We start from the raw sequence: 25,284 nt of genomic DNA on the forward strand, positions 1-25,284 counted from the left end.
TCATATCGCGCCAATTAATTTGCGCCGTTTCCTTTCAACAGATAATTCTTCCGCAAACCTGCAACAACAACAACAAGAACCTTAGAACTCTAGCATCAAGTTCATCAGAGAGAGAGAGAGAGAGAGAGAGAGAGAGGAGCTTACTGAAGGAGAGCCTGGCAAGTTGTGACACCATTAGGAACTTTTACAAACCTACCAGTACTTGGGTCATACCTGGTAAGAGTTTGTTTTAAGAGTTTTTTCCCAATTTCCTCAAGATTCTTAAGATGTGCACAGCTTGTATTCGAAATGTTACTTTCAGTGCTGTTTAAGGTGTCAATCTGGTTTCATTGTTAATATATCATCAGTGACTTGGTAATTTTCAATTAAACATATATTGTGCAAATTCAAAGGCATAATCTTCAAATAATTATAGGCTTTTAGCATAGCATGATAAATATTATTATTAGAATCAAAATGAAGAAACATATATATATACATAGGTAAAGAGATGTTATTTCCAGGACACACAATGGTGTTGCAGATAGCCTGACAAAGAAGGTCCACACAATTTCGTGTAAGACAGTTTGGCCGCATTTCATTCTTTAACTTCATGAGCTAGTTGTTTAAGAAGCCTTGTGCATTCCACGAAACTCTAATGAATGATCTTTCTTATTACCAAAAAAAACACAATAAAAACCTAGAAAATTAATTTCCAGCATATTCTTAGATGCCAAGAAAGAAATTAAAACCTTCCTACTTTTGAGTTAATTTTCTGACCAACCGTCTAACTTCTCCATGGGTCAATACAATTTTGTGAATTTTTTTTTGATAAATTATACGTTACCCCTTGATTTTCAAACGAAACTCAGATCTCCCCCTGATTTTTGAAAAAACTCAAATCACCCCCTCTACATTAACGGTGTTAGTCTGCTGTTAGTTATTAGTGTGAAAGGACTATTTCACCCTTGTACTAAAACATTATAATTAAATTTACAATACACTACTAAAGGGTAGTTTAGGGATTTAAATTTATTTAACTAGGTGACATCATCACTTAACGGCATAAAACTAGCGTTAGGGACTAATTTGTCATATTGGGGTCTAAACCAGGGGGTGATTTGAGTTTCTTCAAAAACCAGGGGATGATCTGGGTTTTGTTTAAAAACTAGGGGGTGACGTGTAATTTACCCTTTTAAAAAAAAAAAAAATATCAATTCCATTTAGTAAAATTTTAGGAATAATACCACATTAGAAAACTTTGGGATCTTAGATGAGGTCATATACCAGTTGGGCCTCTCCATTTATTAGCTAAATTTTTTTGTTTAGACATCTCATCACAAGACCAGAGCCTTTGGGTCTACTATATGTTTGGATTCTTCACTTAATAGCTTAAGGTTTTTTTTGTTTTTGGTGAGAAACACTTCAATAAGAGCTATAACCAATGTAAAAAAAACAAAGGGGAATGCATGAGAGCATAAATTAATAGAAGTACCTGTATCCTTAGATAGTGGGTTGGGTGAGAATGGAAAAGCATGAGAGCATATAATTCGGCCATGCGCCCTGTGTCAGTTAAGTGTATTGATTGAGAGAGGGAAGAGTTCAATTGACCTAAATAATTGTTATAATTACCAATCCCCCACTTCACAATGTCAGCTTCATATCCTTCAACCTTTTCTGCTCCTGTCCCAAGTGAGACAACTCTAAACTTTGAATAATCCACATTGCCCTTCATCTCCTTTACCATTTCAGTTATAGCAACCAAAGTCTGGGGAAAGAGTCACAAATTTCAGTTTTTTTTTTTTGGTGTTTCAAAAACTGAGTTTACTGCTAATTAATGGGTAATGGTATATAATAATTAATTATTGAAGCTGGGGGGAAGGGGGACATACAGGATTTCCAGCTACAAGACCACCATCATAGAGGTTATATTCCACAGTTTCTCCATCCGATGTGTTAAACTGGAAGTGATATGGTGGGAAACCAAGTGGAAATGCTGCTGTACCAATTACCACATCTGATAGATTTGCATTCATTTTTTCATCAAATTTTGCCTGCAGATCGAGTCAGAAATCAAACAAATATTGATATGGACACCAGAAAGCCCCCTGCATAGGGTTTAATTAGAGAGTACCGTAATCTTCGTTATTGGGACTGTGACAGGATCTGGTTCTCCTCCAGCCGTGGCGGGAGATTGAGGATCCAGTCCAGTCAAAACAGGGGGGTTTGGTCATTTTACAGGGGCCGCCGCCTATGAAATGATCCTAACACCCCTGTTTTGATTGGACTGGATCCTTCAACTCCCACTACGGCTGGAGGAGAGCCGAATTCACTGTGACAAACTAGCGAGATTTGGGGGTTGAGGGTTGTAGTCCTCTATGAAACTTTTTTAGGGTTATATAGGTATTTGAGTAAACTTTTTTCCTTTCCATATTGTCATACCATACATACCTGAGTGGTGGTGAAGATGGTTGGTTTAAGAAGTTTCATATCGTATGTTGGGATAACCACATTGGTTACTGTCTCATTCATTCTAATTCCTCCACTCATTTCTTCAGCTACTTTGTAATAGTATGTACCATTGAATTCAGGTTCATAAAACGCCCTCACCAATTGCTCTAAGGAATTCAAACTGAGTGAGTGAGTGAGAGAGAGAGAGAGAGAGAGAGAGAGAGAGAGAGAGAGAGATTATTCTTATGATCTATATGAAAAAGAATGATTGGATGACACAATAATGATCCTAATTAATGAACCCACCTTGAATTTAACCAAAAGATACCAGGGGCATGTTCAAAATAGAAGGTGTTTATATCCTCTGCAGTATAGAGTGGTCGACCGGATGCATTTGGGTAAGTGAGCAAACTTGTTATAATCCCTCCTGTGCTTGTTCCAGCAACCACATCGAAATAGTCCGCGATCCTCGCATCTTCACCATCAATACACTGTATGCATCGTAATTTTTTTTAGTTCATGTAGAGTAGTTATGATTTATATGATTCAACCATGCATTCAAAATTAATTGAATAAATAGAATTGGCAGGACTACATAAATAATTTAAATTAATCACCTGTAACATTTTTTCAAATGCTCCAAGAATGGTACCAGGAATGATTCCTCTAACTCCACCACCATCAATGCTAAGAATTGTGATAATTCCATCATCAGAGCTACTGCTAATTCTGTCAGATTTGCTATTGAGGTAACGCCCTTCCGTGATCGATGGTTCAATAATCTACGTAGCAACAATGCGGGCCACTAGAATTAGTAATGGAGGGAGAAGGCGCAAAGCTTGATAATGGTTGTCTTTAGGAGTGAAAGCATTGAAAATGACACTATATGTTTTTTCTCCCCCTTTGTCAAACAAGCAAAGCCTGAAAAAGCAGTCCAAACGAGCCCTAACCGGACACGCCCTAACAGAGGGATTAGAAGAATTAATTAAGAAGAAATGGCATGTCAGGTGAGGTCCAAATTTTCGTGATACATATGTATCCCTTCTTCCGCTAATTTTATACAAGTTTAAGATCCAAAGAGATCTCTTCAAAAGTTGAAATTAAAATGAAGTAAATGAAAAATGATTGAGAAACACTGAACTTTGAAAACTTTTGGGTTATTGAAAATACAATGATCCTAATTTAGTATCTTAATTCATATTTTATTACCATATGGCTACCAAATAAAGTATCTGCATTTGGCATCCAACATCAAATTATCGGATAAGATCCAAATAAACAAGTAGGAATTAAGTAAATTGAATCTGAATTATAGAGTTACATTCCTAATGGAAAGATATTTAAAATCCTAGAACTTAAAAGAAATTATAAATAAAATTACTCAAGTAATGCAAATCTATGAGAAACTAATAACGATCCTCACAATTAGAAGAATGCAAAGAGAAGCCAATATTGGCATTCTCAGCTGAATGCTATGCCCTCTCTCTACAACTCCTTTGGATGGCATTCTTTTTTCCACCTCACTTCTTAGCTTTCAGCTTTCTTTTAGTTTGTGGTGTTCACTACCTCGATAGTTGATATTTATAGCCTCCAAGAATATCAAACGGGGTTGAGTTTCTGTATTTAAAAAAAAAAAAAAAAAAAAACCCTACTGACTTGGAGTTATTTTTATCTGACCTAGATTTGACCTAAACATGGGTTTTGGACAAAGATCCTTATGAGTAGTTGAGTCACTTTGCCGAGGATAAGAAAATATAAATTTCAAGAATATGTCAAAGATTGTCTAAATGACACCTCTATTGGTGTATAGACAATATGTAACCATCCTTTTGACTATCCCCTTATCTTATTCCCATAAATTATTTAAGTTAGGGGTAAAAAAGGGTTTTTGAAATTATTTGAAAGTGATTTTCCATTATGTCATTTTCTACAATTGTCATTGTCTTGCACATTTTTTTTTTAACATCAATGTGAAATGACAAGTTTATCTTCTATGAAACAAAATTTATTAAACTCAATCGACAAAAAAATAAAAAAGAAGAAAGGTTTGAAAAATATTTGACACCTTAAGGGGTGACAATAAGAAAATCCCATTTTCTTTTAGTACAAATGATTCCTACATGGTCTATATTCAGAGACTGGAATTCCTGAGCCACATGGAAAGCATATGCTGTCAAACTGACAATTGCATGGGAAGGTCCCCCCCTCCCTTCTCTTGGGTTAGCCATAATCCCCATAAGGTCCATTATTATTATTATTATTATTATTTTTTCGTTTACCCTTATATTTTTAATGGTCAAGTGAAGTCAGCCAAGCTCCCAGAGATAAATATCAGCTAGTTTTTATATCTTTATATTTTCATTTGGAAGAAAATAGAATTAATTAAAAATTTTTAAATTGATAGATAATGATGATATAAACAACATGTCCACAAAATCTAATGCTAATAAGTAACTGCCACATAGTAGATATTTGTGCCATGCCAAGTGGTTTCTCAATATGCATGTGGTTGTGTGAAGAAGCTTTCTTCTTTTATATTTTACTCATATAATCTAATGATTTCAAAAAATTAAAATAAAAGATAATTTAAAATAATCTGACAAAAGTTTTCCAAAAAATAGACAAATATATTTACTCATGATCTAAACCTAATTTTAATTATGACTAATTATGACTAATTATGACTCATAAAATCGCATCACCCTTTGAAGATAATCATATAAGGTCATTATTTATCTTCACTAACAGAAAAAAATTCCAAACATGGATTAGAATCTATTCGTTGTAGGTAACATATTAATGAGACTTTTTATCAAAAAAAAAAACATATTAATGAGACTCATAAATCATTCTAAATGGTATTTGAAAAAAAAAAAAAAAAAAAAAAAGAACATCCTAGTGCACGAGGTTTCCTCTACTCTAGGATTTGGTTGGGCCAAATGTATACAGTCTTATCCCCTACTTCACATGAGAGGCTGTTTCCAAGTTTTGAAAATGCATCCAACAGGTTGCAACGGTGCAACTTAGCCGTTCCACTAAGGCCATGGAAAATATAACATTTGAAGTGGAAATGTAGCTAGCTCTTCATTCCTTTAGTTTAAAAAAAAAAAGAAAAAAAATCTCTTTGTTTTCCATTGTCAAAAATAAAATAAAGTTAGACATTGTTAGGATTGTAATGAAAGAGAGTGAGATTTGGACATTGTTGGAGAGATCTGTTTGGATCTTAAACTTGTATGAAATTAGCGTAAGAGGGGATACACCTTCTCAAATACGAGGGTGTGAGCTTAGAGTTTGTTGCAATTATGAAGCACACCTTGGAAGTGTTATCTTTCCCGTCCATTCATCTATATATTATCCATTAGTGGAAAGTTAATGGAGGTGGGAAATAAATAGTGAAAGAAAACGATCTCTTACTTATTATCTCTCTATCTCCACATATATATATATATATATATATATAAGATCTTTGTTTGTATATAAGGCTTTTCATAGCAAGACTTTTTGTACAATAATGGAACTTCTAGCACCCATGCATATATCGTGTATTGATGCGATTTTAAGAGTATAAAGACAAAGGACTGATTTCACTGAGAATTAATTGGAATCTTGGATCACATGTGAATGGAATGGTTATAAGATCACATGTGACTTTGGTATTGGGTCTTTATCCCCAAAGGCAAAGCTATGTAGGTCCTAGCACTATGAAGGGCTATCATACGATACCATTAAAACAGACCTAATTGGACCAAGATCAAAAGGGTGATCACTTAAGCCTGAACTCATTTTTGGGCCATGTACATGGTCTATACTTATTTTATGGTAAATTAGACAATATCTATAAAATTTAAGGTCCATGGAATAAATGGCCCATATTATATTATATCAAGGGAATGTTTGGCCCAGTAGGCTCAAATCTGTTCCAACAGCTCGTTTGGTTCTAATTTAATTATTATCCCACATTTGTTACATTTGTTTAAACTTGGCATGTTTGGCCCAGTTGGCCTTTGGCAGGGACCACGTTTGTCATTTTTGGGCAATCTGAGATCGTTTTGAGGCCGAAATGATCCTCTAAACATCTCAATTACATTTTCTGGACCAAAAATCAGACTTCACCAATAACACATGGAGGATTTATGTTACTAGTTTGTTTGTAGAGATTCAAGAGAAGGCCAGAGGGAGAGAGACAATGTACACCAATGCACACAAGATTAGAGTAGATCGGATCAACCTGTCCTTGTAAAGAGGTTGAAGCACCACAACAACAGCAACATCTCAAAACTGAAAAAGAAACACCAAATTAATAATTCGTAGTGTCTGGGGGAAAAAAGACTACAACATTTGATTATGTAGAAGATAAGGAAGAACCTTCACATTGGCAGAAGTACTGTTTGTATGTTTGTAACCAGCTTAGATTCTTGATATATGTTTGACCGTCTAACAAAAGTTTGTTTTTGTCAATGACGTGAAACCAACAGCTAGGGGTTAGGGAAACTCTTCCACCTCTTTATCTCCATGTATGTTAATCCCAGCTGTTCCTTCTCAATCTGTCTTTGAGAGCTTAATAATTTGATCTCAGTAGTCAATGATATATTAATAGTTTTTGGGATGTGTCCCTGCACACATCCCAAGGCTCGCACAGCTAGTCCCACCGTCAGATGGCTCACTGGCCTCTCCAACTCATTAGAAAGAATTTGATCGTGTAGAGCTCCTCTGTAGCGCGACATATTGTGTAGCGCACATCCAACGGGCTGCAATGTTTGGGCACGCAGCCCAACATACAGAGGACCCAAGTCCGAATCCGATGCCAACTCAGGGGATAAAGGTGTGCACTGTGGTCTGTGCAGTCTAAGTAAGGATTGGAGGGGAATTCAGTGGGTATCAGTTCAGTTGGAAAGGAAAACGTGTTGATTTGGCAGTTTTTTTTTTTATATTTTTTATTGTTGCCATGGGATTGATTATTTGGGGTGACAAAATTCAGTGTCTACGGTTGACAGCACAATGACCTGACTAGGAGTATTTTAAGAAAAAAACGACATCTTAATGGGGGCCAGGCTTTTCGAACTACACATATAAGTATATATTATAATAATGGGCAAGAGATGTCTACTTGGTCACATGGTTTCTAAACCAGCATCCGGGCCAATGGGAGAGCACGTGTCGATATCCACCCAAGGGGGAAGAATGTGATTTCATGGTAGCCTGTGAGAGGGTGTAGTGGGCACTCAAGCTGGGATCTTTTCCCCTATATTAATATAGCATAACAATTTCCAACACTTACTACCAAGTGATTGAAAAGTTGACAAATTGGACAATAGTGTCTTAATTTAATTATTATCTGACATTTGTTACATTTATTTAAACATGATTAAAGCTTAAATCATTCTCTGTCCTTTTGTTCGAAGGGAAAATTATTTGGGAAACTCCGTTGATGGTAAAATTTAGTGACTTATCTTAATCATATGTTCCATCTTGTTTGGTCATTCGGTTCTCGTTTTGTTGATTCATGATGATGTAAGAAGTTAGTGATCAATTGTTTGACATTTTAACCATGGATAAAAGGTACTATTGATAGTATGTCCACCACAACCAAACTGCATGTGGCAGTTAGGGTTTTGATCATTTTATTTTAATTATTTTATGGGAGAGGATGGTATGATAATGGTATACCGTAAGCTAGCACCTTACATGTTCTAACTCTTCCCACCTTTGAAATGACTTCCTTATCCCTCAAAGGGAGGAAGAGAGAGATAGACATAGGATGCTAGCTTAGGGTATATCTCTAGAATACCCAGCCTTTTCTTTCTTTCTTCAGGATCAACTTCTCTCTTTGATGCTCTTATTGCTTACGGAAGCTCCTAATGGAAGTTTTAGCCTATTCATTGACATCATCTCTTTTCGCTATAAACTTGTAGCAAGAGTTTTTTCTCTGTAATGTAATTTGAAAGAGGTGTGAGCATGAACGATCGTAACCCTATTCTCCATTGATAGTGAAGTAGATCTCATCTCACTGTGGACGTAGGCAATCTTGTTAAATCACGTAAATTCTTGTGTGCACTGTATGATTGTTTGTTTACGATTTCCATTATTTTCTTCATCGTTATAAGTTTCATTTTCTACACAATGGCTTAGAAAAAAACTGTCGACCATTGGGTATCAAGAATCAACGGTCAATCATCAGAGTAATTGGGCCTAGGACTGGAACCTTCTTGGAAAAATTGTTGAGCACCACACATTTTTCGGTTGGTGAACCAACAAAATGGTTTAACCCCATTTCAAACTGCCCGGATCAGTGGTATTTTTGAACAGTAGGTGCAACTAACCCAACATATACAGATCAGAAATGGTGATCAGATTGACCACTGATACTGATCCAACCCGAAACTTAGCTTGGGATTGGTCATTGATGTCGAGTTCACTCTGCTGACTAGAGCTAACTCAGTTGGACTCAATACACAGAATTGGATTTGGATTAATCGCAATTGGCTCTGGTCAACCGATTCCACCGATTGAAAATTATATCGTTAAATACGGAATGAACCGATGCTTTTTTGCAAGAGAATCCAAGTAACTTCCAAGAAGCAGAAAACTCTCCTTTTGCTTGGAAACGGAGGGAGGGGAGGGGGGAGAGAGAGAGAGAGAGAGAGAGAGAGAGGGGGTTCATCAAAGGAATCTCCATCAGCTTTATTGACTTTTACGATTGACTGATATATCAGGCCCCATTCCATGGACCTTTATCCGTTCCAGTTCCAGTACTGGAGGCGCTTCTGTGTGCATCGTGCGACACAAGCCCTATGCACATATGTCCTCTATTGCAACGCATGATAGCACAGTAGCGGATAAAAATTCCCATTCCATCTGCCTTTAGAAGACATTAGTAGAAAATCCAATTAAAGAGATTTGCAAAGATTCAACATGCCGCCATCTTAGAAAGTTGTTTGAATTTTTTTTCTGGAAAAAAGAAAGATATGATAAATATAAGAAAAAAATTCTCTGTCCGGGAGTGTGGCCTAAGCCAGCACTTCCATGAGTTTATCTCTCTCCTTCCCATGTGAAAAGACAACACATGGGAGTGTTGACGTAGGCCACACTCCCATACAGAAAACTGCTTCCCATAAATATATTAAGGGTAATTTACACATATCACCCTTGAGGTTTGATAAAAAGATAATTTTACCCCCTAATTTTGAAAAATTCTGCGTACCTCCCTGAGGTTTGCAAACAGTAACAAACAAGCCCATTCCAATTAAAGAGAAGACACCAGTAGAAAATCCAATTAAAGAGATTTGCAAAGATTCAACATGCCGCCATCTTAGAAAGTTGTTTGAATTTTTTTTCTTGAGAAAAGAAAGATATAATAAATATAGGAAAAAAGTTCTCTGTCAGAAGTGTGGCCTAAGCCAGCACTTCCATGAGTCTATCTCTCTCCTCCCCATGTGAAAAGACAACACATGGGAGTGTTGGCGTAGGCCACTGTTTCCCATAAATATATTAAGGGTAATTTACACATACCACCCCTGAGGTTTGACGAAAGGATAATTTTACCCTCCAGTTTTGAGAATTTTTGCATATCCCTGAGATTTGCTAATAGTAACAAATAAGCTCATTCCGTCAGTTTATGATTAACAATGTTAAAAATAAGAGGTGAACTGATAAAATTACCTTTGCTAAAAAAAATATAGCAAAAAAAAATACCTGCAATAACTCATCTTACCCAAATCGATTGGGGAAGATGAGTTGCAGGTTTCAAACCTCTTTATCTTCTTCAATTGTTCTTCATCTTCATCTTCTGGGTTTCATCTCTCCCATGTTTTGAGAGTCTCTTTTAGGGTTTTCATGGTGGTGTCCGGCCAATGCATCAAGTTGAACACAAGGATTTAATCATGATGTTATCTCCTCTCCGCACATGGAGTTTTCTGCTGATATATTCTGTGTGTAGGAGGTTTTCTTGTTGGATTGTTGAAGATCAACACCTAATGGCACCCCAGTTTTGGTTGTCATATTGCCTCTTGCGGTACCCTGATTTGAAAATATACTATCAGCACTCCTATTTTGGGGAATTTTCTTGTCTTAGGTGGTACTTCTGAAACTGATTTGAGTTTGTTGGAGTTCTCTTATGCCAAAGCCTTTGCGACAACGAATAAATCCCCATTTGTGCGTAGGAATTTAAATTTCTTTCCAACGAGACGAGTTGCGACACCAATAATACCGGCGGTGAGGATTGCGGCAATAGCATTCATCTTAAGAACCAACGCTTCTGAGCCGTCTCGGCAGTCTCCGGATATTTTTGTATCGCCACAATTCGTTGTAGCCATGGATTCGGAGACAAACTGTGAAAGAGTTTCTTCGATCAAGACGAAGAAGAAGAAACACTAATTTTAAAAAAAAAAAAATCAATTTCGTAATCCAAAAAGATATTAATCGATTCTATTTCCATCAACACATACCTGACAAAACATGAAATCTACCACCAACATTTTTGAAGTAAAACAGAGGTTTGATATCCTGCAAGATTATAATTCAATTAGAATTTGACAAAATCAAAAGGGAGAAGAAGAAGTATTCTGAAACCTAACTTCAAAGAAAAAAGAAGACGTGTGTAATTTGATAGTAATTCAGGGGTCCGAAGCTGCGGCTTCTGGTAGAGGATGATGAGAAGTGATCAGAAGAACAGAGAGGGTTTGGGTTGGGAGAGCTCTCTTCCTCCCTAAACCCTAATCTCCTCCACCGAACTGATCCACGATTTCTCCTACTTTTGAACTCTAAGCTCTCTTACTCCCTAAACCAAATTGAACCCTAACTAATGGATGTTGTCTTCTTCGCTGAGGTCGTGACTCTGTTCGTCGTCCTAACCCCAAAAATGCATGCCCTCCCAAATGATAGGGTTTCAAATTGTTTCAAAACCCTTGATCATGGTGGTTGAACAGGTTGAAAAAAAATTTGGTGCAGGGGTTTCTGGAGAATGCCCAGGATCTATTACCATTTGGGATTTTTTTTCAATTTGAAATCTTAAATTCCAGCAACTCAATGATGAGTTACAGTTTTTTTTTTTGTTTTTTTTTGTTTTTTGCAAGGGTAATTTTGTCAGTTCACCTCTTATTTTTAATACTGTTAGTCATAAACTGACAGAATGAGCTTATTTGTTACTATTTGCAAATCTCAGGGGGTACACAGAATTTTTCAAAACTGGAGATAAAATTATCCTTTCGTCAAATCTCAGTGATGGTATATGTAAATTACCCATATTTTAATGGGAGAATGTTCTCTGTATCGCAGCACAGCCTTTGCCCAGACACATGGACAACCTGTGCAAGGGGACAGGGTGGTCATTGTGTCCACCCCCATGTGCCTAGATGCAGGTTACGCCACGACACAGAGAACAGTGCCCCTATATTAATATATGAAAGAGAAAATACAAGAATGCCAAGTTTGAATTTTGAACCCCCGAGGTGACCCTATCCAATTATAAATGGAGTTTGATGAAGAAAAAAAAAGAGTTAAGGAAAAAAGGACTTTGCCGAGAGTGCAGCTTTGGCCTTTCGTGTCCGGACAAATGATGGTTTGAAATGATCGTTTTGCTCCTTAATCCCACTCCTATTGATGTTTTTCATACATTTTCATTGGCTCTTGTGCTCTTATATAGGTGTAGGATTACACAGACAAAAAACTCTTCTCCCAAAAAATATTAATAGAATATTCAACATGATAAAAAGAAGTGCAGTTTTACCTTTGAACGTTGAATGTTAACCTTCAACAATGAATTCAAAAAGCAACAAAAAAAAAAGTGCTGAATGGCCAAAACTGTATTGAAGTTTTTGTTAGGCAGTTTTTCCAATGGGGGTGCCTTTTAACAATATAAGTTTTTTTTTTTTTTTAAATTTTTTTTCTAAATAATATCTTGTGAAAAGGAACGTCACCCAGTTGGGCGTCTGGGCATGTCATAAAAATTTAAATGCATATATGTTATATTTATGGAAAAACATGAGACATGTTAAATAGATACCTCTAAATTAGAAAAATCATGGTTTACCTATGTAATGACATGCTAAACGGTAAATAATATCATACTACATGATTGTAAATCATAATAATAGCAAGTGCACATTCATTAATATTTTTTCTCATTTTTTATTTTGAGTTAAAAGTTAAAAAATGACATACATCTATGTCCTAAGGAGGATGAGGAAGCTAGCATACATAACATAACATATACATGAAAACAGCGGCTATTGGCTTATAATATCAAACATATGAAAGGAACATCTTATATTTTTTGGGGAAATTTTCTATGTTTTTGGCATTTTTTATGGTTTCTGAAGTGCCATAACAAGGGTGAAACGGAAAAATTATTAAATCTAGGTTTTGAGTCTGAATTGGTTCCAACCAAAACACAGAGATAAAATTGGCCGAAACAAAAACATGTAGACATTAGAAAAATCAGTGAACATCAAGCACAGTGGAAGACTTGTGGCAACGGTCAATGATGATTTCTTTTTCTTTCTCTCCTTCGGCAAATACTGCCTCTTAAAGTATTTTTGATGGAGAAATTAATAAGAATAGCTTTTATGGCTGGCACCAAAACTAACCAAGTACTCCATTCACATCCATATCAAACCATCCTAGTCTGAACAAGGTCTTTATTTCTTATGAAAGAAATGGTTTTTTTTGGCTCTTCTACAAGCCCACTCCTTGAATGATCATGATACGGGAACAAATGAATCTAATTCATGAGAGCGAGAGGGATTTGGATCCTCTCCAATGAGGTGCGCGCCCAGCCCGCGCTTATTGAGCATCCAAAAGCTGGGCTGTGTCTCATACATCCCGAAGACTGATTGGATATGCATTGGGATGTGTGCTGCACAGCCCGGTCATCGGATGTCTCATGGGCTCTCCGACTAAAACAGCTGCTATAAAAGAAAAATCATAGGTGTTGATTAATCTAATCAACAAACGGAAACAAAAAGACCAAAGATTATCCTTCTCAAAACTAAAGGTACAGACTAAATCATATGTGTGTGGAGTAATCTAATCAACAAATTAATTAACCTTACTAAAACATATTTTTCTTCATGCTTTCTTCACGATCATCAACTCCTCAATCTCTCTGATGCTCCAACTGGTTACGGAAGCCCCTGATGAAAGCTTCGGCCAATTCGTTGATATCATCTCCTTTCAGAATCTCTACCTCAACTGGCGTTCTCCGCACGGAATCATCACACTCGATATGGATGGTCTTCCAGCTACCATGAGAGGATCCCTCTTGAGCTTGAGCCTCCTTCGTAATTAGCTTTGGACAAGCCATTATATCACCCATAACTACAAGAGATTAATTTGATTAGTTCGATCTGATGGACTTCAACGATGAGGTACAGAAGAGAAAATGGTTCTTAGAACTGGATAAATGAATGGAAGTAAGGATGGAAGGAAAGGGGGAGGGTGCGTTCCGTATTTAAATGCATCGGACCCTCCCCCTGAGAGGAATCTATGAGTGGAATATGCCTACCCCAGGTCCTTCCTTACACACCTAATCTGGTTTCTCCCCCTTTCTCTCTCACAGACAAGTCAATGGTCTTCTTCTACCCTGCTCCCATGTCAAATCCCAAGTCGTCGTTTTTCCATTGTTTAACATGAGGGTGGGCGAGATGAACACTTGCCCCCCTAATTGGCAGTCCATGTGTCTGGGCGCAGTCTGCACTGCTGCACAGAAAATATTTAGCCTTATTTTTTATTAACTTAACGCAATTTAAAAGTGATTTAGAATGCATCCTCGCAGGTACACTATCGAATTATCTACGGTTATGATTATACACCCCCCCCCCCCCCAATAATTTCAGTTTTTTTCAATTATATTTTTATATATTAATTGGATTCAAATCTGACGGCTTAAAGATGGAACTTCAAAGTGTGTCATGCATGTAATGAATCGTTATCCTCTCCTGTTACTACACGGTGTAGTGCTGCATCGTGCGGCGCTGCAGAGCCCACGTGGCACAATGGGCTCCACATGGTGCACATGACCTCTGCAGCCACCGCACGATGCAGCACTGCACCGTGCAGTAACAGGATAGGATAAAAATTCGCATACAATTGATATCTGACATTCTGGACTTCCAGTTTCCTTCTCAGTTCCTTCCCTTATTTATTTTCCCGTCTCCCTAACACGGGACAATGATAAACTAACTCATTGTGCTGTGTTTTAAAAAAAATGGTAGTTCCTCCTCCTTTATATTCGTTGAACATGTTTTATTTGTTTACAAGTCTAAAATAGAGAGATTCTCAACCACCTTGAGAATCGCACCAAGTTTAAATGGTGGTGGAGGTACCCAAGTAAAGGCTTCTAAATTCTTTTGAGTTGCTGTGCTCTCCATACCCTTTTCTTCAGTATTTGTCTGTGTGCCGAACTAACTTAAGCATTGGAAAGTCCCTCTTCGGAATCCACTTTGAGTCTCTTCAATATTCATCACCTTTTGCAGGACATCCATGTCAGCGAGGAGGTTTTGAGCAGCAATAACAAGCATAAATGTGAACTAAAACCGTTATTAGAGTAATGAAATTTTAATGGCTCCTATGAAAAAAAGGGGTTGGTGAAAGTTTTAATTGGGTCTGAGTTCTAACTGAAGCAGCCAAGGACTAGATCGTTTGGGCCATGTGATATAACTTGTTGGGGATGCAATGTCTTGTATTCCGTTGCTTGAATTTGTGGGTTGATTTCCAAGAATTGTTAAAAAGATATTTCAGTAAAATTCCTAAATAGCGATTCACTATGAATTTCCAACGAATGTTCTTCCTCTATAATGCAATCTGAGATAGGTGTAAAGTTAAGTGACTATCTCTATTCTCCAGTGATAGTGAAACATATCTCATCTCACTATGAATGTATCCAATCTTACCGAATTACGTAAATTCTTGTGTGCACTATGTGATTGTTTGTTTGCGATGTCATTCTTTTATGTATCATTATAGGTTTCGTTTTCTTCAGAAGGGCTTAGCAAAAATGTTAGCTGTTGGGTACCAACGGTCAATGATCAGAGTAATGAGACCTGATATGATTGGAATCTTCTTATCAAAATGCTTGACCACTGCACATTTCCGTTTGGTGAACCGGCTAAATGGTTTAACCCCACTCCAAATTAACCGGTTCAGTGGTCTTTTTGAACACTACTTGCAACTGACCCAACATTTAGGCATCGAACGTGGTAATTGGATTGACCACCGATACTGATCCAATCCAAAACTTGGCTTTGGCCATTGGGTATCAACGGTCAATGATCAGTTGGACTCAATACATGAAGAATTGAATTTGGATTAATCGAAATTGGAGTTTTGAAACCATAACCATTATCTCCTCAAAGACTGGATGAACCGATGCTTTTCTTGTAAGAGAATCCAAGTAAAATATCCAAGAAGAAGAAGAAAACTTTCTCCTTTTGCTTGGGATAGAGAAAGATTCATGAAAGGAATCTCCATCGGCTTTATTGACCTTTTTATCTTTGTTTTTTTCCCTTCATCTCTAATAAGGGGTCATTATTCCCATTGACTTTTATCAGGCCCGTCACCTAACTTTAGGACACATTGGTAGGAAATCAAGTTAATACAAAAACGAATCACATATTTTAAAGGAGAAAGTTTTCATTTTCCACGCACTGAAGGTTCACCATACACTGAAAAATGACGTACATCATTGCCTAGGGCAGTGAGTTGTGTTGGGCTCGTCAAGACATTCGGAGCGGTATATTTTGGGATATATGTTATGTTTTGGTCTGATCCTGTCCAATTTGACATTTTTTGGGTCTGAGGGTATTTTTATATTTTCTCGGATTAGGATTTCTCTATATAATGTTCTTATCTCTGGAAGGACTGTAAGAGAGGTTTTGTAACATTTTCAAAAGATAGTGAAATCTGTTCTATTGCTCGGCTGTAGATGTAGCTTCCATCTTAGGGGGGTGAACCACGTAAATCTATGGTGTTTTGTATTGTGTGTCTTCTCTGTTTTTTGTTTTCTTCTGTAAATTGTCATTCTGGACGTTGTTTTTCTTAACAACACCATCCTAAGGTTTACAAACCTCATATTTCAATTTTGTTCACCCAAAATACACTCTTGATACCCTTCGCACGCATTTGAAACATTATAATGACATGGCCGATGAAAAACTCCATCCTATTTTTAAATGGAGTGAAATAATATCTTGAGTGCCAAGTTAGGTGAAGAAACAAAAAAAAAGTTAATAGGATATTTGATAAGAACATTTAATAAATATATCTTAGGTAAATGTTAATTTTACAAAGAGTTGTGATTATACTAAATCTTATAAGACCGGATCTTGCACTCTCAACTATTCTGTCACGTGGATAGATAATATGGCCAATGTGACTGTTTAACAGCGAGGACATGATTTTGAAATTAAATTACAAATTTTTAAATCATATGACTTACTCCAATACGAGATTATGGTAAATTTGGCTCACTCTTCCTAATTAGTAGGGGTTGGTAAACTATGTAACTTCATGAGTTGCCGCTTAGCATGTGATTAGAAGGCAAAGAATCAAATGGATCAACATTATAAAGAAAACCTTTCCATCTTATTGGTCAAATTTCAACTTAAAATGAACACGTTATAAGGAATTGTGAGAACGTCTGAACTCACTTTTGAGTCATGTATATGGTCCATATTTTTCTTTTCTTTTCTCTTTGTTTTTTTTTTGTTTTGTTTTGTTTACTAAAGGGCAACAAGGATATATTTAAAAAACTAAACCGAATAATATACAGAATTAACGTCTCATAAATCTAAGATCTCACATTCGGCATTGCCCTCAGTAGGAACTCAGACCCCAACAAAAAAATAAAGGGTAATTTACACATACCACCCCTGAGGTTTGACGAAAGGATGATTTTACCCCCAGTTTTGAAAAATTCTGCGTACCCCCCTGAGGTTTACAAACGGTAACAAATAAACTCATTCTGTCAGTTTATGACTAACACTATTAAAATCAAAAGGTAAAGTGACAAAAATGCCTCTTCAAAGAAAAAAAAAAAAAACCTTGCAACTTATCTTCCCCAAATCGATTGGGGAAGATGAGTTACAGGTATCCCCATCGATTGCTCCATCCATGGCTTCTAATGAAAACCTCCGATGAGCTTCCGGTGTTAATTTGGATTAATGAAACTGGGGTTTTCTTGGTTAATTTGAAGTTTTTTTTAGTAATTGAAGGTAGCTTGGGAAATTGAGAGGGGATGGGCCGCAGGCGTGAAAATTGCGCCGGCAAACGGGGCTACCGCATTAATGCTCTAGATTTGACGCGTTAGGCTTCGCCGGTAAATCGCCTTGTTAAGAGTAAGACAGCGGTTTCAGGCGACGATATATATTATATACTACTACCCATACTTACTTGCAACTGCTAACCACCATATATCGATTATCGACAGAGCCAAAAGCAATCACTGTAGCTGTAAAGCTTCGGAGCCAAATTTTATAGCCGAAATACTCTCGCAGTCTACTTCTCCGGCAATTTCAGAAACTGTGATTGCCTATCTCCATGGACGAAACCCGAATTTTTAGTTTTCCTGGACACTTGGATCCTCAGGCGCAGGAGTTCAGGCCTAGAAAATCTTTTACGCCGTCCCAGGTTGCGCTCCTTCAACCACCGCAAATATACTGTCCTTACCCTTCTTCTTCTAGTTTATACCCAACCACTAGTACTTCTACTAGTACTATTCCGTGGCCTCCAATGATGCCCTTCTACAATGGGACCATGGGTTACTATCAGTGGCTGCCAGCTTCAGCGCCGTACGTTAGACCCACTAGAGCAAATCAGACTCCTCCTCCTCCTCCACCACCACCGCCACCACCACCACCACCACCACCACCACCGTCACCGTCAACGCTACCCCTGCCTTCACCGACGGCCACCAGAGCTTTACTTCTGAGTTCGGTGCCAACGGACGTGAGTGAAACTACGATCCGTAGAGAATTAGAAGTTTTTGGGGAGGTGAGGTCGGTGCAGATGGAGAAATTGCCGGATGGGATTGTTACTGTTCACTTCTATGATGTGAGGCATGCGCAGGCGGCGTTGGTGGAGATACAAGAGCAACACATGCAGCAACAGAGCAGGTTGAGGCAACATTACACCACTCTCCAGAAACTCCAAATAAATTTGTCCTAGGGTTAGAGAATTTTGCCTCACCTTTGCCTCCACCGGTGCCTGACCTAATCGCTGGCCGGGTTGTCTGGGCTCAGTTTACTGTACCTGGTATATCAGCTGGGCCCGACGCACATAATCAAGGTTTGCTCGAGATTTTTAATTTGGATTTGGAGATCTGTTCCACCAAGCTCAGAGGAATTTTTGAAGCTTTTGGGCCTGTGAAGGAATTGACAGAAACGCCATTGAAGCAGCACCAGCGGTTCGTGGAGTTCTTTGATATCAGAGATGCTGCTGAGGCTCTTTCAGAAATGAATGGGAAGGAAATTCACGGGAAGCGAGTAATAATTGAGTTCAGTCGCCCAGACGGCCATGGCAGAAGAAGAAACAACCAGTATTTGAATTCTGCCCAACACCCATTTCCGAAACCACCGCCATCACTACCTCCAAGGTTGTTGGGTAACTCAACCTCCTATCAGACCGTGTTTGGGACAAAGAAATCCGGATTTAGGGGAAATCCTGTTAGCAACAGGAAATCAAACCTTGCAGGAACAACAACAACAACAGTAGCTGCAGCTCAGGGTTCGGAGAGGGACCATAATGGGGTATCGAGGAAGGGGAAGATTCAAACCGTAGTTTCGTTAATCCAAATTAACACCGGAAACTCACCGGAGATGTTCCATTAAAAGCCATGTATGGAGCAATCGATGGGGATACTTGTAACTCATCTTCCCCAATCGATTTGGGGAAGATGAGTTGGCAGGTTTTTTTTTGTTTTTTTTGTTTTTCTTGAAAGGGCATTTTTATCATTTTACCTTTTGATTTTAATGGTGATACTCATAAACTGACGGAATGGATTTATTTGATATCGTTTGTAAACCTCAGAAGTTATGTAGAATTTTTTAAAATTGGAGGATAAAATCATCCCTTTTTCAAACCTCAGGGATGGTATGTATAAATTACCCAAAAATCAAATTCTAATAAACAAATCAAAATTTATGACGAGATTGAGCTAGCAGAGGTATGCACATTAGAAAAAGTTTCAGATGTTCCTGATATGAATAGCAGCCTCTTTGGCATGGATGTCTGCCATTCCAATAGCCTCTCTAAAACAATGTGTTATGTTCCATGTAATAGAAGCAAGAAAAGATTTCAGAGCAACCATGAAACCGAATTGGACTATTGACCCAACCACTGATGATGAGTCACATTCCACCCACAAAGTTAGGCAAACCCGGCAATATCTTTTTGGCCTTTTTAAACCTGAGAAGGAGAGCTGAAAGCTGTGCTTCAAAATTAGCATCAACACCCAAAAAGTTGTTGAAAACACCTACAAGGAGACCCTCATGGTCCCTAAAAATATATAATACACCCGCCCTACCTGGATTCCTTGAGAGCACCCGTCAACATTCATCTTGATCCACCCTTTTTATAGGTTTACACCAAATAACCTCCAAGATTCTAAAAGCATAAAGCCAAGGAAACATCAGCCTCATACGGAAAAATTTTGCTGCTACCCAAGTTGCTCTGGGCTTGCACCCAAAGAAATGGAATAATTCACTTCCCCTTTGGCTTAACAAATGCCTTCTTAAATTTCATTTCTTTAGCTTTGAACCGGGTAACGGGAACATTCCTGCAACCAGATAGCAGCAAAATTTCATCTGCCTCATACATAGTCTAACATCGAGAGAATCACGCACAGAATTAACTGAGCATTTCATCTTCGGAGCTGCTTCCAACACTTCTTTAATGACTAATAAAGAAAATATATGGGAAGAGGTTTTTGATATTACTTCAAAGCGACTTGAGTTAGTTCCTTTCAAGCCAAATGTGAAAAGAATAAAGATCCAACTTGCTTTCCATACCTCTTTCAGATTTGACGCTGGAAAGTAAACAATATCTATAAGATTTAAGTGTGTTTGTCCCTATCGGTCCTAATATATTCTAATAGGTTGTTTGGTTTGGTTGAATTCGGTTTCTATTCCAAAATACATATCATTTAGGGAAGGTGACCGCACCACACCTACACCAAATCATTCTTTGCTGTATAACTTCGACTGATTCACAAACTACGTCATAGCACCTAACCACAGCCGACGAATCACATTTAATCCACAAGTGTTGCATTCTCAGTTGTTTAGCAAAAGTCCTCTTCAATTTCTTATAACTTGGCAGTGCGGCAGTGCTGGTATGGATGTTTGTTATGCGGCAGTTCGAACATCCAATAGTCCGAACTCATTAAGTATGTTGAGCTCAGACCGTTGGATGTCTGAACTGTCACGTGTCAGACATCCACACTAGCACTACTGAGCTATAGAGAATTCGAAAGGATAATTTTCCCAAAAGGATTACCAATACCTTGGACCAGACTTTCCATTTTAGCAGCATAATTATTTATTAGTACCAACTCCAAGATATGCATTAAAGGAGAAAATCACTTTTCCTTCCTCATCATGAAAACACTCCACCAACTCCTGCTCTTCCAGGGCTGCCAAGGGAACACCGGTCTATATTCAATTTAAACAAACCCGGTCTTGGCTTACACAACCAAACTTCTAAAATCTGTTGTGTAGGAGTCAGAATAATTGGAATATATTTAAAGATCGATCACACAATAAATCCGAAATTGATCGAATCGAGTCATTGAATTTACATCCCAATTCACACAAATCACTCAGAATCAATTGAAAAATAAATGGACCAACTAATTTCCAACACTTCCTACCAAGTGACAATTGGTGAAATTTAAAGAGTTCACCAACAATAGTAGGATATATCCATAGGAGTGGATTCCATGTGAGTAGCCCTAGAAAGCCTTGGATGGTACTTGTATAAGTACATGATCCGGTCAACTCGTAATTTTGATAGTATGCCCACCAAACCATGGCACCAATTAAACTGCCATGTGGCAGTTAGGAACTCCGGCCAAGGAAGGGGAAGTTGTTGAGGAGGGGCGAATCAAACTTATGCATGGCACAAGATGAAGATAGAAAAGTCCAACTAGTGACCTCCTAAGAACCTGCACTCTAAAGACAAGGCACCAACCAAATGCGCTAATCATTTTCTTTAATATTTAGATTTTTTTAGTAAAAAAATATTGGATGCATCTGCGGATCTCCTCATTGGCCGCGCTAGTGCAGTGGCCATGCACTTAGAATCTTTGTCTAATTGATGGAGAAACTAAGAAGAATAGCTTTGAGGTATGGCCACCAATTAAAACCGACCAAGTACAGCTTTTGTAAAACAGATGCTATATATAAGAGATAATTAAGAGTACAAGATAGAGGTAAATATCTGCAACTATATATATATAAAGAACCTGAAATAAAGATTATCTTTCTTCTTAATTAATACTAACCTTACAGACTAAATCATATGTGTGTGGTGGATTAATCTAATCTAATCAACAAATTAATTAAGCTTACTAGCTAAAACATAATTTTCTTCATGCTTTCTTCACGATCATCAACTCCTCTCTCTCTGATGCTCTAACTGCTTACGGAAGCCCTTGATGAAAGTTTCAGCCAATTCATTGACATCATCTCCTCTCATAATCTCTATCTTAACTGGTTGCCACCTCATGGCGGAATCCTCGCAATCGATATGGATAGTCTTCCAGCCACCACCATGAGAGGATCCCTGATCTTTAGCTTCAGCTTCCCTCTTAATTAGCTTTGGATAAGCCATTACATCACCCATAACTAGCAAGAGAAATTAATTTGATTAGTTCTGATGTTGTTGGATATCGATGAGAGGTAGTATATATAACCATTGGCTTTTGACTTATGTAACCCTTACTTAGTTTAATTGTATTTGATTTTCTTAATAACGAAGAAAGCACGTGTGTAATACAAGCATAAACGTGAACTTAAACCATTATTAGAGGAATGAAATTTTAACGGCTCCAATTCAAAGAAGGGGTTTGGCGAAACTTAATTGGGTCCGGTTTCTAGATGAACCGGTCTGCGATTGGACCATTTTAGATCATGTGGTACAACGGCTTAGAAAAAATGTCGGCCGACCGAAGTTGGGTATCAATCAAGGGTCAATGATCAGAGTAATTAGACTAGCTAGTATATATGATTGAAATCTTCATAGAAAATTATTTTGACTACCACATTTTCGGTTGGTGAACCGGATAAATGGTTTAACCACCACATTCCAAAACTGCCTGGTTCAGTGGTTTTTCTGAACAGCACTTGATCCAACCCTAAACTTGGTTTGGGATCGGTCTTTGATGTTGAGGTTCACTCAGCGGACTAGAAATCTAACTCAGTTGGACTCAATTAAACGTATAATCAAAATAGGCCTAGATCAACCGATTCCGGCGATTCAAACCATGACAATTTTCTCCTCAATTAAGACAGAAGAATGAACGGATATGCTTTCTTGCAAGAGACTCCAAGTAATATCCAAGAAGAAGAAGAAGAAGAAGAAGAAGAAAACTTTGAGCCATTGCTTGGAATTTGATAAAGAAAGAAAGAAAGGTTAATGAAAGGAACATCCTTTTAGGCTTTATTGACCTTTTAATTTTGTCTTTGTTTCTTTCCTTCGTTTGTAAGGGATCAGTCATACCATTGACTTTTATTAGCTCCATCCTATCACTTACCTTTGGAAGACATTTGCATGTAGAAAATCAAAAGAAACGAATCACATATTTTTAATTGAAATAATAGGTTGAGTGCCAAATTAGGTGAAACCAAAAAAATAAAATTAGTAATTAGTATTTGATTGGAAGTAAAGTGGCTAGTTCCATTTTATAGTAAAATGAATTTAAGTTTAAAATAGGAAAGAAAGAGTGTGACTCAATTTGGGTGGCAACTTGTTGGGTTATGGATGACGTATTGGTTTGCCGTAAGCCTTTCATGATAATAAAGTGATACAGAGAAAAGGTGGGCGGTGGCAAGACCTACGTACGTGCTCCCAACTTATTCTATTTTGATAGATTTTATATTAAATTAATGAGAAAAAAAACACTAACAGTGTTGTCTATTACAAAAAGACCGTCGCACCTCTGAACCTTTCCAACTTTCCAAGGGTGGGGTTGAGGCCACACAAAAATTGAAACTAGTGTCAAATTCTTTATTATAAATGTCTTGTGTCTCGAATTAGGCTATCTTTGGTATAGTTTTTATTTTTGATTTTTGTCTATTTAACAAAAATCATTAATGAAAATCATTTTTGATCAAAAACTAAAAATCATTTGGTAAACATTAGGCATAATAGAATATAAAAATGAAAAACAGTTTGGTATGATCATGTGTAGAATGGTTTTTTTGAAGAAATGGTGTATGAAGATATTCCCTCTCCACCCATCTTCCTTCTTGGAAAACGGAAAGGGATGAGAAAAGTTAAAAAACAAAAAAAGATTTCCATTGTTATGCTTATCGGATTTGCTATTACGAAGCAATGAATTGAAAAACCTTTGGTTTCTTCCCTTATCCCTTTCTCATGGATTCATCGGATCGATTGTTCAACAGACAGAGGACTGTGCATCAGATCCTCGGTGGAGGACTCGGTAACACTCTCTATCTCTCTTCTGTTTATTCGAAGGAGACTGCGCTGTGTGAAGATAAAAGAAGACGATGCATCAGAGAAATCCAAAGGTGTGATTAGGAAGAAAATCACTTCTCGAGTTGATCGGCGTATCGTCAGAAGGGAGAAAGAATCTCCTCTCCCTCCTCCGCAACCCAATCCCATTAACCGGTAACCTTCAAAATAACTTCAAGCAAATCGACTGCGAGAGCCCATCTGATCAATAATTTTAAATTGCAGAATCATCCATTAAATTATAGTTTTAGACATCTCTGGCAAATGAAGTTTAAGGACGACCTGGGCTTTCAAAATCTTTCTTTATAGTGTGTTTTTTTTTTTTTCTAATTAACTTAAGGGCTTTGGCCATAGTTCAACCACTTGCTGAATTCACCCCAAAAAAAAAAAAAACTTCAAGCAAATTGGGTTGCAAACATTGAAAATCCGAAGGGGATCGGCATGTCGTCAGACTTAATTTTTTCTGGTTCTGTTTGGTTTCAGGAACTCCGAGCCGGCGACGCTACCATCTACTGCAAGCGAGAATAGAAAGTCATCTTCGTCGGAGAAATTTCTTGAGAGGAGGGAGAAGAAACCAGCGACCGGTGGTAGTGCTGCTGGCGCCGGCGGTGTCGGCATTAGCAGCGATCATGCTCTCCTCAATCTCTCTCTTGATCGATGAAGGAGGAGGAGGACGAGTTAGAGGCTTGCCATTTTAAAAAATAAATGCAATTTACAATTTTAACCTTCAATGTTGGGGTATATGAGCACATGCTCATTAAAGAATCCGAACAAATAGACTAAAATAGTTTTCAACGAAAAACCATAAACGGCTTTTCATATATTTTTTGTTTTTGATTTTTTTCAATCTTTTTTAAATGGGAACAGGTTCCACAAACGATACCAAACACAACTAAAAACATTTTTAAAGGCAACAATAAAAAATAAAAATTATACCAAAGATAGCCTTATTGTACCTATTTCGAAGATTGCCTTGCTCTGACATTTTTATGGCGACCCAACCCGATCAGATGGATCGACCCGTTTGGAGGAGTATTTATATGTTTTAACCATCTTGTTGTGTAAGCAAGTGAAACAAATGAGCTAAATTTGGGGATTTTCGAGCTAGAGTTTCAGGGTGAGAATTCTTACGCAGTTTTTGGGTGTTCTTGACAAATCACCACTTCTTCT

At 37.6% G+C, this 25,284-nt stretch overlaps 1 protein-coding gene and 1 pseudogene across 1 annotated transcript; one reads left to right on the forward strand and one right to left on the reverse strand.

Moving 5' to 3' along the window:
* Window positions 1-17,810, reverse strand: LOC122665798 (patatin-like protein 2). The gene is made up of 9 exons (XM_043861934.1): window positions 17,805-17,810; window positions 3,854-3,915; window positions 3,048-3,212; window positions 2,737-2,921; window positions 2,431-2,611; window positions 1,872-2,033; window positions 1,475-1,747; window positions 145-320; window positions 1-58 (listed from the first exon to the last, which is right to left on the reverse strand). The coding sequence occupies exons 1-9, from the start codon at window positions 17,806-17,808 to the stop codon at window positions 1-3; spliced, it is 1,266 nt and encodes a 421-aa protein (XP_043717869.1). The 5' UTR covers window positions 17,809-17,810.
* A 151-nt stretch (window positions 17,811-17,961) lies between these two features.
* On the forward strand, window positions 17,962-19,250 carry LOC122665799 (annotated as a pseudogene).
* Window positions 19,251-25,284: the final 6,034 nt, after the last annotated feature.

This window comes from Telopea speciosissima, chromosome 6, assembly GCF_018873765.1.
Source record: "Telopea speciosissima isolate NSW1024214 ecotype Mountain lineage chromosome 6, Tspe_v1, whole genome shotgun sequence".
Taxonomy (NCBI): domain Eukaryota; kingdom Viridiplantae; phylum Streptophyta; class Magnoliopsida; order Proteales; family Proteaceae; genus Telopea; species Telopea speciosissima.

Coding starts and splice junctions, on each gene's coding strand:
- LOC122665798 (XM_043861934.1), bottom strand. Junction 2,922..3,047: donor CATTTGAAAAAATGTTACAG/GTGATTAATTTA, acceptor CGATGCATACAG/TGTATTGATGGTGAAGATGC. Junction 59..144: donor ACTTGCCAGGCTCTCCTTCA/GTAAGCTCCTCT, acceptor TTGTTGTTGCAG/GTTTGCGGAAGAATTATCTG.